Raw genomic sequence first — 16,472 nt, forward strand, 5'->3', positions numbered from 1 at the left:
TGAGTCACTCTGTATATGCAAATCCAAAAAATATGAATGGAATGATAAATGACAAGTACAGACTCATCATCTGGATTCTGGATTCTTAATTTATGGGGGCTGACCGTAGCCAGCCGGCACTTAGGCCTCGCCTTTGGGCCCATTGTACCTTCCCCAAGTCCATATCAGGGTGTTTTCCCGCTCCTCTACTCGTCAAGCCATCCAACTGCTTGAATGTACTTGAGTAATGCAGAGGGTGGAAACTCCCTGATATTTGCCATACTAGGCCAGATGTCCCCTAGTATGGATTCCCTGTAGGAGGCTAGGGCTGGACACTCACGAAGAATGTGCTCAGCTGTTTCCTCTTCTTCATTGCATCCACGACAGATTGGGTCTGTTACTACCCCTATCGTATGTAGATGTTTGTTAAACTGGTAATGTCCCGTAAGGAATCCTACCAGTTTACGCAGTTTGTCCCTTGAAAGTGAGAGATAAAATTTTGTCAACTTACGGTCTGGTGTCGCCATACAAGCTCTACTATGCCGACAGCTGCTCAACGTCGCCCATATCTGCTCATGGCGTCTATGGGTATATTGCTTTACGAGTTCGTTCGAGAGGGCGACCGAAGGCGTGATTGCCGGTTCGGGTCCCCAGAAGGGCATGCGCGCAGACTCATCATATTTTGTACATTTTAGATATGATTTATTCGGCAAACTTTCGAGCTGACGTCATCAATTTTTTGGAGGGGATAAGCAAATATATTTTGACTAAACATTTATTATGCTCTTTATAACCTTAAAACATCTGCAAGATTTCAAAGCATTCGGTTTTGTAGTTTTTGAGTAAATCAGTAAAATAAATTTACGCATTCATTAATTTTTTTGAGTCACCCTGTATATGCAAATCCAAAAAATATGAATGGAGTGATAGATCACAAGTACAGACTCATCATATTTTGTACATTTTAGATATGATTTATTCCACAAACTTTTGAGCTGACGTCATCAAGTTTTTGGAGGGGATAAGCAAATATTTTTTGAGTAAAAATTTATTATGCTCTTTATAGCCTTAAAACATCTGCAATATTTCAAAGCATTCTGGTTAGCAGATTAAAAATTAAATTTCAAAATGTTGTTTTATAATTTTGATTTTTGATCTGGACGTTTCGGGTGAAAAGTCGATTCAGAGTTGTAAACTACATGTGTAGGACTATGTTATTTTATACAATTGAAAACCCATTTACTATGTACAATTTTGAAGTGACGTCATCGCATTACTGGTGGGGATGATTAGACAAATTTTGGTTAGCGTTTTACGATCTACATGATATTCTTAATATAAGTACAAAATTTCACAACAATCTGTCGAGTACTTTCGGAGATTATCTGTCTAATAAAAATCCGGGACGGCAGACGGACGGACAGACGGACGGACAGACGGACAGACGGACAGACGGACAGACGGACAGACGGACAGACGGACAGACAGACGGAAATGGGAGACCTATTTCTTCGTCTTCTAGGGTTCATGAAAGATCGAGAAAACGTAAAAGTAGAGAGTCGGCCGACGGACTCGATTACAATACTTCCTTTGCTTACGCTCGGGAAGTAAAAATAAAATTACACGATAATAGCAAAACATACGCTAATATTTATTTCGAAAAAATCTGGTACAAAGCCGTGGATCAACTCGCGAATCCTAAAAATAGTCAAGGAAAAATGTCGTCTTTGGAAAATCTACAAACGTTCGAGAAATCAAACTGATTATGTATCACACTGACTATTCCATGCATATCGGTTAAAAACCAATCTGATTGGTATGTAGCGTGGGCTTTTCAGTTATAATACCACAAGAGCATAGAAAATAATCGAAAATACTAACCGATTAACGAGACTTATAATCTGAAAAACCACGAGACCGAAGGTCGAGTGGTGTTTCTGATTATTGTCGAGTTAAGAGGTTAGTATTGAGATTATTTTCTAATGCTCGAGTGATATTCGTTACGATTATATAATGAATTGACAGTATACTAATTACTTTTACACTAAATTAACTTTAATTATTATGAAAATGAAAAATACAGTTATTATAATAAATATTATTTTTTATTAAGAAGTTCCTGCTGTTGAAGGGAGGACGTTGATGGCACCGATGACGACGAAACATTTTGATTGTTCCGAATTTGATTGATGATTTTGGTATGATGCTGTTCGTTGAGTTTTAAGTATGGCTTCAATGAGTTTGATGTAGAATGACCAGTTACTTTGATAATCTCTTGCAAATTTGCACCAGCATTTGCTAATACACTCACTGCGGATAAACGGTTAGAATGGTTGGTGATTCTTGCTTTTTTTGTGTGTATTCCAACATTCTCTGCACCTAAACGTGTCCATTCACTTATCTAATTTACGCCAACAGGGCAGTTCTTGTACCAAACATTTGTTGCCTTCCAATTATTAATTGGCGTTAAAAATAACCGGTTCGTCTTGGTGTTCGGGGTGCGTTTGAACATCATTTTTACTTCCCGAGCGTAAGCAAAGGAAGTATTGTAATCGAGTCCGTCGGCCGACTCTCTAATTTTAGGTTTTCTCGATCTTTCATGACCCCTAGAAGACGAAGAAATAGGTCTCCCATTTCCGTCTGTCTGTCCGTCTGTCCGTCCGTCTGTCCGTCTGTCCGTCTGTCCGTCCGTCTGTCCGTCCGTCTGTCCGTCCGTCTGTCCGTCTGTTGTCCCGGATTTTATTAGACAGATAATCTCCGAAAGTACTCGACCGATTGTTGTGAAATTTTGTACTTATATTAAGAATATCATGTAGATGGTAAAACGCTAACCAAAATTTGTCTAATCATCCCCACCACTAATGCGATGACGTCACTTCAAAATTGTACATAGTAAATGGGTTTTCAATCGTATAAAATAACATAGTCCTACACATGTAGTTTACAACTCTGACTCGACTTTTCACCCGAAACGTCCAGATTTTTGGAAAAAAAATCAAAATTATAAAACAACATTTTGAAATTTAATTTTTAATCTGCTAACCAGAATGCTTTGAAATGTTGCAGATGTTTTAAGGCTATAAAGAGCATCATAAATCTTTAGTCAAAAAATATTTGCTTATCCCCTCCAAAAACTTGATGACGTCAGCTCAAAAGTTTGTGGAATAAATCATATCTAAAATGTACAAAATATGATGAGTCTGTACTTGTGATCTATCACTTTATTCATATTTTTTGGATTTGCATATACAGAGTGACTCAAAAAAATTAATGAATGCGTAAATATATTTTATTGATTTAATCAGGAACTACAAAACGGAATGCTCTGACATCTTGCAGATGTTTTAAGGTTATAAAGAGCATAATAAATGTTTAGTCAAAATATATTTGCTTATCCCCTCCAAAAACTTGATGACGTCAGCTCGAAAATTTGCCGAATAAATCATATCTAAAATGTACAAAATATGATCAGTCTGTACTTGTGATCTATCACTCCATTCATATTTTTTGGATTTGCATATACAGGGTGATTCAAGAAAATAAATGAAAGCGTAAATTTATTTTACTGATTTACTCAGGAACTACAAAACCGAATGCTTCTAAATCTTGAAGATATTTTAAAATTATCATAAGCATGGTACATTTTTGATCAAAACGTATTTGGTCGTCCCCCCTAAAAAATTTATGATGTCACCACAAAATTTTGCTGAAAAAATCCTATCTAAAATGTACAAAATATGGTGAGTCTCTTCTTGTGATTTATCATTCCATTCAAATTTTTTCGATTTGCATATACAGGGTGACTCAAAAAAATTAATGAATGCGTAAATTTATTTTATTGATTTAATCAGGAACTACAAAACCGAATGCTTTGAAATCTTGCAGATGTTTTAAGGTTATAAAGAGCATAATAAATTTTTAGTCAAAATATATTTGGTTATCTTTTACAAAAAACTGATGACGTCAGCTCAAAAGTTTGCCGAATAAATCGTATCTAAAATGTACAAAATATAATGAGTCTGTACTTGTGATTTATCATTCCATTCATATTTTTGGATTTGCATATGCAGGGTGACTCAAAAAAATTAATGAAGGCGTGAATTTATTTTATCGATTTAATCAGGAATTACAAAACCGAATGCTTTGAAATCTTGGGAATATTTTAAAGTTATTATAAGCATGGTAAACTTTTGTTCAAAATGTATTTGTTCACCCCTCCTAAAAAAATTGATGACGTCACCCTTAAATTTTGCTGAATAAATCCTATCTAAAATGCAAAAAATATAATGAGTTTGTACTTGTGATTTATCATTCCATTCATATTTTTTAGATTTTCTTAAGAGGTGGTTCAAAAAAATTAATGAAGTCAATTTATTTTATTGATTAAATTAAAGGCAACACTTATTATTAGTATTACACCCCAACCAACCCAATTTGGTAGACACAAAATTTGTTAAAGGAAAAACTCGGTTGAAACATAAGGGTAGCACGCTTATTTACATCGACTTTAACATTACAGACCTGCATTTGTTTTATTCGTTCACTTGGTTCCGCGAATGTGAAATAGACATGTTTATAATCAACCAATTGTGAATTTCACCGTCAAGAATTAAAATAAAACCTAATGTTTTGTATAATAAGCGGAAGTCGAAGCAATAAAACCGATGGTCGTGTTGTTTACAGTTTCTCTGTTTGACTCTCACGTATGCTGTTAGGCTTGTCATCTTAAATTAAGAATGTTTATACATAAACGATTTTCAGTTGCCTCTCATATTACACTGATATTACTAGACAGCGGATTTCTGTCGGGCTACGTCACGATTATAGGTGAGGACGCGCTGGATCGCCGGGACTCAGTAGCGGGTGATATATAATCACTGAATTTAATCAGTACTAATTCCATAAATATAATTAACGATTTATTAATCAAACGGCTAAGTAAATGAGAGCGGGAATTAACAGCAGAGTGCAACGAAACAGCGTTATTCTAATCTCAAATAAACGAAGTGCAGTCCGAAACTGCAATGAATTCGCATCCCGTACGAGCCGTACCGAGTTTGGCCTTGCCTAACCGGACAGAAATCCGCTCTCTACATATTACACACCGACGTCGTATACGTGAGTAAATTGTTTCGTTATTTTATTGATTATAACAAATCAATATTCAAAACGACCCAATTCATTTTCCCGAAAATTTGGGAATACAATAATTTTATTCTTAGTATTACACTACATCTATCCCAACTGATATACGTGTCCTTGCAAAAATGTTGATGACGTCATCACAATTTTTTTTAAATTCCCACTACAAAAATGTAATGAGAAAAAAACACAATAGGCATGCAGTCGTCAAGTTTCCGACAGCGAGGGAAGTACTGTCTAAACTCTTTAGACCAATTTTTTTATACAACCTCACTGGACACAAATCTTCATTTTCTTTGTTCGGTGTCAGCCGCTTGCTGTCGACGAGATTTTTGTCGCCTCCTTGAGCTGTTTTTCAAAAAATTGTGTTGTACTCCAAGCGACCTGTTGGTAAGCCGTAATTATTCAATTCCTTTTTAAAAAAATTAACCACACATGATGCTGCTTCATTTCCACGCCAGGCCAGCTCCACAGCTGCATTTTGATAAAATTTTTTCTGTAAGCCGTCGGGCGTATTTTCGTCAAAATTCTGGATGATTTTTAGAATCTCGTCTCTTGTTAAAGCTGCAGAACTAGCTTTCCTTTTTTCTGGTATTAATTGAAGTTGCTTTCTTTTCGTTGACCGAGCTTTACGGGCCCCTTCAAATGCCAAATCTTTGAAACGATCGATTTTTCGATTGTGGTTTTTGAAGTATTGTTCTTGTAGAAGCTTGGCACTCACGTTCCATATACACTTCACAACTCCTTCTTTGTAGTCTGACCCATCTTTCCGTTTCATAGTAAACGCCCAGTCCTTCAAGATATTTCCCAATTCATCATTAGATGTCCAGGCCATTAACCTATAGTTTCGTTGCTTGCAAACCTCTTGAAATTGTTTCCAAATGTAATTTTCAATTTTTGTTGTATTCAATGGCTTTAAGTTGCCAATTGCTTCGTCAATATCTGCCGAAGAATTTTTACCAAAACGATTCATTTCATTTAAATTCAACAAATTTAATTTAATGACAAATTTGCTGTTTATTTATACTCTACGTTACTAGGGAAAAAGGTAAGTTGAATAGTAGATTTTTGTCTAGAAAGACCTAGCGAAACACCAAAACGATTATATAACGTCGTCAAGGGTATGATCGATACGTTGGTACCTAACGAAATTAAAGAATCTGATTGGTTTAAAGAATCATGAATTATATAATCACAAATATTCATCCTACTCATGGTATTACTATTGAATATATTCGAATAACTAGATTGTTGAATATAATAAAGAAAGCTAGAATTTCATTAGAAAATAACGTTGCTAACTCAAAGGATTCCAAAACTCTATAACTGAAAAATCATAACGGTGATCAGTAAACTACTTGGTGGAATCACTCATTCATCCTACGCTGACCTCTAATTCCATTGTTCACTCTTCTATTCTCCTGGATGTAGAATTCTCGGAGGAAAATATATCAAAAAGAATTAACTTGTTGAAAGAAAACACCTCTCCAGGACCAGATGGACTATCCGCTACTATGCTAAGAAACTATGCTCAATCTCTATGTAAACCTCTCAGCATTCTGATGACTCAGTCTTTTAAATCGGGCTCTCTTCCTTCTGATTGGAAGCTAGCTAATGTGAAACCTATTTATAAAAAAGGGGACAACTACTGCGCGATTAATTATAGGCCCATAAGTCTCAAGATGGAATCGTTCTCTTCGTACATCTCACAAAAAACAATTTTCTTGCTTCTTTTTTGAGTTTGCTTTTTGTTCATAGTAATTTAAATCAGCTTATTCACAAAAAAAAAATCATACGAGAATTGCTGTATGTACCCAACAGCCCAATAGGCCATATTGATTCCACATCACAAACGAACTTGTTATCAGTAATCCCAACTAAAAAGCTGTTAAGAAAGTACAACTAGTGCAGATCATTTAAAAGCAGAAAAAAGGAGCTGCACAATTCTCAAAATATGAAATTGATAACTTAATTGAGATTAAAACTATCCAGAGAAAACTTATGTGCGGTATAAAATAGAACGCATATTGACTCGTCAAATCACCATCACAAATAATTGCATTGTAAGCAAACGAAAGGGTGTATTACTTTACTGATTGCTCCTATATGGTATAAAAACGTTCCAGAAGGTATCCCAGTGGAGATCTACCACATTTTGTTTGAAACATATAAGAAACAGCCAATAGGCCATATTGGGTGCTAGGCCATATTGAGTTCAGTTACCTTAATTGCAAAGGATATATTAGCAGTGACGGAGTGGAGTAAAAAATGGCCCATTCCTTTGACTATTAGCAAATGTGTTTTCTTGCACATTGGCTCCCATAATTTCCAACGTAAAGAAAATATTTCTTAAAGCTCATTTGAGGATCCAAGCCTTCCGGTAAGCCTTACCGGATTGTCAATTGCCTCCAGAACCTATTTGGACAAGGTGAGGCCCATGGATTGAAGCGGCAATATATTATTGCGATCATTTTGATGATATAAAAAAGGTTTGTTTATTACTATTCCTAATTTTATTGTGTAATTCTAAATTAAAAGAAACATTTTAGGTTATTATCGAATTTGACTCCACAGTGTCGAAGTGCGTTGCAAATGCTCAATTTCCAAAAAAACCATCTCAAACATAATTTGACTTATATAAAAACCATTTTACCATCTTAAAAACAAGTAGGTAGAACTAGAATAGATACCACTAGGGCTGACTTTAAGTCAGTCTGTGGATCTAGTAGAGCAACTGTATAAACTGTTGGAAGATACCCCGGGAAGAGTAGATGAAATGACATTTAACAAGTAGCAAGATACTTTTAAAAAAATACCGGGTACAGCAGTTAAACTTGTCAGCAAAGTATTATAAGGCAAAAATGTAGAAACAGATTTAAAAATCCTTCTCTAGGTATAGAAATGTCCTAACACAAAAAAAGGAAACATTTTTCTGTCGAAAAATAAGAAAAATATCTAATTTGTTATGCAAATTTTAACGAAGATTAGGATCACTGATTTTGTCAAATAATAAAATAAATGTAGATCGCAAAGAAAACTAGACGTTGCATAAAATTCTTTTATCCTGAAAGTTGCCATTTTTGGGCCTAAACCCCCCGTTTTTATCGCCTATTTTAGGGCCTATTTTGTTTTTTTTTTTAATCCTAAAATCCGCTCTTTAATTAAAGGTGATAAGAGCTGGTGCACGTGTGGGGCATTTTTTGTTTTGTACACAGTCCCAAAATTTGTTTGGGTCTATAGAACATGTAAGTGCCATGTTGAGCATGTTAACTGGCCATGACAACTTCTACAATTAACAGAAATTTTAACATATGGAATTCATCCATATTTGGTTCGTAAAATCAAATGCATATATCAACGCTGCAGTTGCAGACTTGACAAGAAATAGTAGTAAATCTGTATCTCTAAATGTTTTGAGACAACTACAAAAACCAACATCAATAAAAATAATCTAATGTCTTCCTTACCGACAGTAGTAAGTAGCATGTTGTCCAAGAGCAACGCTATGGCGACGATGACAAGAACGAGGCGGCGCGACTCCCGGCATCTCTGTACCCAACCGCCGAACCGAGTTCCTGCCACCCATTCGTTGACCACAGTCATGATGATAAAATGTTACTCTTCAAATCTGAAAAAGAAGTTGAAAGAAAAGTTGACTAATTATACAAGCAAAGCTTCGATTTTAATTCTGCATCCATTGTTCTCTGATTTAAATATCACGTCATATTTATTCAGGAGGCAGTAAAGGCAACAAAATATGCTAAAAATGAAGTGGGATCATACACCTTAGCGTGCATATTACACAGGGGGTGATTATGTAAATAGTGTTTGGACGGGAGCATTATGACGAGACCGCCAGCTGCGTTTCGGCTAAGAAAACAGCGTGCACAGTGCATTTGATGTTTCATAAAAGAGATTTTATTTTATGCCAATACGAGACAAATTGGGTTAGATTTGCTTCGAATATACCTTTCTTTGTTGTGTATTATTTTTGAATTGAGGTTTAAGAAGTTCTGGCGGAATGGATTAGACTGAATTCATTTCAAGGAATTTAGGTCGGCTTTCTCTCAAGGGAGCAGGAATCAAAAATCTCGTCGTTGATTTGAAGGAAATCTACTTTAGTTGCAGTGAGGTTTTCAGAGTATTCTACTTTATTGCGTTATATTATTTTCGCAGATTTATTGTTAAGGCTTGCCGTTATGACTAATAAAAAATTCATAATTTGTTGGTAGAACTGCTGTTGTCATTTTCACATCAATCTATAATAATCATAAAAATTAACACCCCATTATACTTTATAGGGCACACTTCTTACATTAATAAAATCTTTCTTTTGACCAATATCTGCTGCTTTTATTTGATTTTGTTTATTGCATTCGTAAATATCGTAATGAAGTGCAGCGGGTGTTGAATATTTGATAAGGATTTTCTGCAGAATTGTTAGCACAAATTTGCAACACAAATAAGTGGTTATAAAACATCTTTCAGTTGTTCAAATAAAAACAGCGATAGAATTTGTAATATCTACAATCTGAGACTAGAAATTTTCTCATAAAATGTCTGCCTTAACATTTACGAAATGCACGCTCAAAATTATTAGGCGAGATTTACACTATCAAACCTTCTACAAAGACATTTGCTCCAATTCTCGTTTGATGTTTGTAGTACAGACGGTCAAATTTTCGTGAGATGAAAGAAATTTGTGACACAAAAGGTCACAAATGGGTTCAAAGAATCGATCGAGGTTGAAACGGGGTGTGTTGTAAAACCAACATTTATTTTTACGCAAGTTGATTGATATTTTAGAATTTAGACATAAGTAAAACTTGGTTTTTATTGTAAAAAGGGCAAAATGGCAAATTTTCACACTGGAAACATCCAGTCGAGGAATACATAAAGTTAGAATTTGTTTCTCTGATATTAAAAAGGAATTAAGATTATTATTGGTTTTAATATTTACACTAAGGAAGTTTCTTTATCTCACTAAGAAAATCTCTTATACTTTATTAGTGCGGTTTAATCACCACTATGCTAACTTCGTTCCAACAATGACTCACTCATTTGATGTAGAATTGTAAAAAAAATACATTTGAAATTGACAAATCTAAAATTAACAAAAAAGTTTCGTCAAAGACAAATAAAAATTCAAACTGAAATTTCACTGATTGGAAAAAATGAGACAACTCTGAAAAATGATCACAGACTTAATTCAAATTAATTTGAAAACGTAATTCCAATTGTTCCGATGAGGTATTTATTACCACATTTCATACGTACAAATATATCCGACAGATTTCCCAGCTTTACAAAACGAGTGATACAATTTTCACTTCCGAACAATAGTTAGTAAGCCTCGATGGATCGCTTGTTTACACAGCGTTTGGTAAAATGAGCAAAGCTATATGAGAATAAGTTTTTCATTACTTTTAGAATACACTTTTGTGTTTAATCAAGTTTTATGTTTAATGGATACAAATAAAACTCGACCAATATGCAGCGTCAATGAAAAGAGTTAAATGATAAATTTACGTCAGCAAAAATTCAGTCTGCAAATATACAATCCCGGATAATGCTGTTAAAATAACAATTTATTAAGTCCTAAATCACTGAATGCGAAAATATTTCAACATTGAAAAATAGGTACTTTCAAGTTGATTTTTACTTTTTTGCTGTATATCCAGGCAGAATTAAAAAAGTGTATTTGAAAATGTTTACATATGTGGTGTGTAAATTGAATGGGTGAAGTTATCGTATAGTTTTTCAGAAATATGAAAATGTGTTTGTTTGACTTAACTTTTCTTCCAAGACAGTAGTGTATCATACTTAAGAAAAATTATTTAGATGAGGTATGTAACGGGGTAGTTTTAACAAATTTTATGTTTTCCTAGTACTTCTCAGGGAGTACGAAAATATAAGGTTTCCGTTTTCAGCTGACTGTTGCTTAGTGACTGTTTTATTGGAAACTACCGAATGCGAGAAATAATTGGAAATTTCTACTCTTTTACTTCTGCCACACTTTTAATCGAAGTATCCATAACTCGTTAATACGTTCCGATTTATTTAGGTCACTTTTAAACTAAAAACTGCTGGTAAGGTAGATCGTTAATTCTCTAAGATATCCCTTTCTCAGTAAGTTTGTAAATTATTTCACCAGATGTAGGTCATTTCATCTATATTCAATATTAACGACACAGAGTCTGCTAGCTCGGTTGTTTTTTCCCATGCTGAGTTTAATATAACTGAAAAAAAAAAAATCTGTGCAATCAAGCTTTATTTGTTTTGTCTTTATTGTCGAACTGAGTTTTTTATTTTTTGATATTTGTTATAACTTTTGTTGCATGAAATTCATGCATTTCAACTCATTTTAAACGAAAAAAAGTCTTGACAAGGATTGATTTATTTTTCGTATATTTTTCTTGTAGCTAGTATTTTCCCAGCTATGCCAAAACGGTTTTAAGATACATGAATTATAGTCATTTCTTTTGTTTTCCTCATGTTGATAATCATACAACAGTGTTTTTACAAACTATCAGTATGGGTCAGTCTGTGAATATTTGAAAAATTTTGGCCATAGACAGTGATAATTTGCCAGAATAGAGAAAGGACGAAATAGAAAATACAGAATTTTTAAATACAGCATTTGCTTTAAAATGATCTATTTTTAAATTTTAAAGGATGAAGGTATGCGATTTGTACAAGACGAGCTCAGATGTGACATAATTGGTAATAATTCACAATAAGTGACTGTAAATATCTTTGTACTCAGATAAGCGACATCAAATAGGGTCCGAATTGTTAGCGTGGGTTATCTAAAATTGAAGACACAACTTTGACCGCCTCCACGTAAATTCTTTAGTCATTGTTGGATCCCTGACCTCTGTATGGATGTCACTTTTAGTTTAGTACAAGTGTTCAATACGTGTTTTAATCAGACTAGATATTGGACAATTCAATGAAAATTTATATTGTAACGGATCTGTCTCATAAATCTCATAAGTTTCATAACAATTTGTTACATCGTTTTCGCTACTACTTACAGGTAAGTATTTAAGTTAAAAAATAAACCGAGCTGATTCCTACACCAACTATGTTATAAGCTGATGATGTTGCAATGACTGAAGTGATCATCATCAAACATAGTTAAGAACCTGCATTAAACCCAGATTAAACCAACTTAAAAAAAAACTACCCAACACTGTTATGAAGTAAACCCATTCGCCGCCCCGGTGCAACCCCTATGGGTGTTCTAGTACGCACGGACATGACCGGTGACTCATCATCGGTGACGGCGGCGTTCGAATAAAGAAAAGCCTGGAAGCTGTTCGCCGGAAGTCTTGATGGCAGACTCCAGAACAACCTCGAAAGCGGAGATAGCGAAAAAACACATGACTATTAAATATATCAAATCCGATTAATGAGTACAAGTTAAATTGAGATGTATAGTTGCGTATTATCGAGAAATAAATTGTTGAGTTTTACCGATGCCGATTTAATTTCCGTAAATCGTAACAGTAGGTTGTTAATGGTTTAGTATACGAACCATTTGCTGACCTTATCACTCTTTCTGATACTACTGTTATAAACCTGAGCGAAAAAATTTTCAAATTTCTCGATTAGTTGGATATTTCGTAAAATCCAGAAAAACTATAGGTCACAGCTACGACGGAGATGAGCGGAAAATTTAGAGGAGCTCAAGCGAAGATAAAAGAGAATTATCCATGCGCATATTTTGTTCATTGTATGCCCACCAGTTAAATTTAATTACGCAAAAAGCTGCTTTGCAAGAAAAACAAGTGAACATCTTCTTTGCTAACCTGCATACTTTCTTTTTCAAAATCTCCTAAGAGAACTTCTGTGTTGGATGATAAGTGTAATAAGATTACCTAAGGTGGCACCAACTTGATGGAACTTTGTCGTCACGTGTGTTGAAACTGCATAAACGTGCATTTAAAAAACAATATTAATTAATTAGACAATGAAACCAACCAAAACACTCTATCAGTCAAGTTGAATTTTGAACATTGGCTAGTATTTTTTCATATAATTTTGCCACATTGCGATATTCTTTCTGTAAAAAAACAAAATATTGAAGTTATAACTGGGGAAAAAACGTACGTATAATAGACTTTGAAGGTAATATTAAAATAATGAAGTCAAATAAATGAACCCGAATCTTCATACGACAATTTACTAAAAAGACGAAGAATGGATAAGGAAAATAACTTAATAAAGCGTCATATAGGAATAGAAATATATAATTGACTCTCCAGTAGAGTAAACTACGAGCCGCCACTGCCATCTATATAACAATAATAAATCAACTAGATTCGAAGGTTATTATTGGTGACAGACAAATGGAAACGGACATATTCGTATTCTACAAGGTGTGAAACTGACCCTAGTACAATATTTCGATCAGATACAGTCCGATAAAATTAATAAAATTAATTAAAATCAATCAGAATGAATTGAAAATATATTATCATATTGTCAATTATCCAGTTATTTACAGGGTGAGTCACTAAACGCCTGGTCTTCAATATCTCATTAAATATTAGCGACGGAAAAAAATCAGTGACTAAAGTTTAACGGTTTTTACATTAAAATCACGTATTTTCAACTATGCAGACTGTTTTGTTTTCGAGGTATACCACTCAACTTAGTTTTTTTAAAGTAGAATATATATTTTTACATGTTCTTATTATGTCTCAGTTTATTCGATATAACACCCTGTATTTTATTACTGTATCTTACTCCATTTTTTGTTGTCTTTCTTTCAGTATGTCGGTGGGTCCTTTAAAAATAACGGTTCTCAGTAACTATCAACTTAAATACAGAAAATACTTCACAAAAATGCAAGAGAACAAATAACAGAATAAGATCCTGCACTATAAAATACTGTTTTATTTGAAAAAACTAAAAACTCATTATTTGAAAATTCTTAATTTAAACTTTTTATGAACACGTACTCTGTATATTCTCACCACAAAATATTGTAACCCAAATTTTAAAAACAAGACTATGGCGATTTTTTGTTAATTTTTCCATTGTTAAAAAAATTCAAAAAATTCGCATTGTTAAGAAAATTAAAAACAATTGAGTAACTTGCCAACGCCACAACAGAGTTTCAAAAATAAACTATGGGTATAAATAAATTCTAAGAAAAGGTCAATCAGAACTTCCCTCGCTCATAAAGTACAGTTTGTTAAATATAGCTCTTTCGAAAAATTAAGAGATTTGTTTTGTTATAAGCTAAAATAAAATATGTATCTAATGTTTGAGTAAAGCGAGTTTTTCTATCAGAAAATTTAATGTTGATATTATCCACATTTTTGCAAGGACGCATATATCAGTTTGAATAGATGCATTGTAATACTAATAATAAAAGTATTGTATTATTGTTATCTTTGAATAGTGATTTATAATCAATCAAATAACGAAACTATTTAATCACGTGAAAATCATTTACGGTACTCGTAATTTAAGACAAATAGCGATAACACTTATCAACCTGTAGATGTGAGAGTGAAACAGAAACTAAACTAAAAGATGTTTTCTACGAATTGCAATAACGGGATCACAATGCCGACGGTCCAGACTTTTTTATTGCTCTGATTTCCGCTTGAATAAAACACTACATTTTATTTTGATTTTCGATGTTGTAATTCTCACTTGGTAAATTATAACTTGTCTAGATGTAGAGGAGGCTCAGCATCCCTAGCCTCCCCTAGCTACGGCCTTGTCTAGAGGTTATGAAATATCGAGAAAATATGAAAGTACCAAATTGTCCGATGGACTTCAATACTGTACGTCCTTAGGTTATCCTCGATTAGAAAAACAACTTGAAAATGTTTATGTTTAATATTTATACATCGGAAGAATGTCACGTAGAAAATCATATTTTACACATTTTGAGATAACCTCATCAATTTTTTGGGGGGAACAAATAGATATATTTTGGTTAACAATTTACCGTGCTTACCATGACTTTAAAACGTCTGCAAAATTTCAAAGCATTTAGTTTTGCAATTCTTGATTTATTCAACAAAATAAATTGAGTGAATTATTAATTTCTTTGAGTCACCCTGTATAAGCAAATCTGAAAAATATAAATGCAGTGATAGATTACAAGTACAGACTGATCATATTCTGCACATTTTAGATAAAATGTATTCGGCAAAACTTTGAGATAACGTAATCAATTTTTTGGGGTTGATAAACAGACACATTTTCATTAAAATGTTACCATACTTGCAGTAACTTCAAAACGTCAGTAAGATTTCAAATTATTCATTTCTGCAATTCTTGATTTAAACAATAAAATAAATTGATTCAGTCATTAATTTTTTAGAATTTGTTAATCAAAATTTTGAGGTGGCGTTATCAATTTTTTAGGGACATGAGCAAATACATCAAAATTTACCATGCTTATGATAATTTTAAAACATCTCTAAGATTTGAAAGCATTCGATTTTGTAGTTCTTGATTAAATCAATAAAATAAATTCACGCATTCATTAATTTTTTTGAGTCACTCTGTATAAGCAAATCCAATAAATATGAATGGAGTGATAAATCGCAAGTACAAACTCATCATATTTTGTACATTTGAAATGGGATTTATTCGGCAAAATTTTGAGCTGAGATCATCAATTTTTTGGAGGGGATAAGTATATACATTTTGATTAAAAATTTACTAATTATTCAAAATTAAATTGCAAAATGTTGTTTTATAATTTTGATTTTTTCTCCAAAAATGTGGACGTTACGGGTAAAACTCAAATAAACTACATGTGTAGGACCATGTTATTTTATACAATTTAAAACCGAGTTACTATGTACAATGTTGAAGTGACATCATCGCATTTTTCCTACGCCAACAGTTCCGGTTAAACCAGATTTCAAATAAAAACGCAATGAAATCGGTTCATCCTTTGAGAACAACGATGCCATAGACAGGCAAAAGTTTCAAAGCTCCAACACCCCTATTTTTACGTCGGTCGTTAAAAACTTGAGAAAATGTAGCAAAAAAAAAAATTAATCAGTGAGGATAACATGTTCTTAGATATATAGTTCTAAATCTTGAAATTACTGAAATCATTACTATTTAGCCTGCCATTGCTTTTAAGGATTTAACACAGTTACATTGTTTAAAACCGAATTGTTTTTAGAATAATTTTCAAAATATCAGTTTCAAATCGTATTTTCGTTACAAACAAACTACACAAAAATTTTCTATTGAAGTATCTACTCGTACATCTGATCTTTAGTTTAAATGACGAATACTTTATTGTCCTTTCAGTCCAAACAAAATTATATTAAATCCTAACCCCGTTAAATTTACTTGTTATA

General features: G+C 33.3%; 1 protein-coding gene and 1 long non-coding RNA gene across 2 annotated transcripts in view; both read right to left on the minus strand.

Annotated features, from left to right (window-relative positions):
• The window catches only part of LOC135129243 (synaptic vesicular amine transporter), a 101,629-nt gene that overhangs the window by 65,992 nt on the left and 19,165 nt on the right, over window positions 1-16,472 (minus strand). The window contains exon 2 of the mRNA XM_064056396.1: window positions 8,589-8,749. Coding sequence (XP_063912466.1) covers window positions 8,589-8,724 — 136 coding nt within the window. The 5' untranslated portion in view covers window positions 8,725-8,749. The remainder of the gene's footprint in view (window positions 1-8,588; window positions 8,750-16,472) is intronic.
• Window positions 336-640, minus strand: LOC135129074 (uncharacterized). The gene is made up of 2 exons (XR_010280503.1): window positions 509-640; window positions 336-456 (listed from the first exon to the last, which is right to left on the minus strand). It is a non-coding gene; the product is annotated as an uncharacterized LOC135129074 (long non-coding RNA).

This window comes from Zophobas morio, unplaced genomic scaffold, assembly GCF_036711695.1.
Source record: "Zophobas morio isolate AGI-343-1 ecotype UQ-CSIRO unplaced genomic scaffold, CSIRO_AGI_Zmor_V1 ptg000014l, whole genome shotgun sequence".
Lineage (NCBI taxonomy): Eukaryota > Metazoa > Arthropoda > Insecta > Coleoptera > Tenebrionidae > Zophobas > Zophobas morio.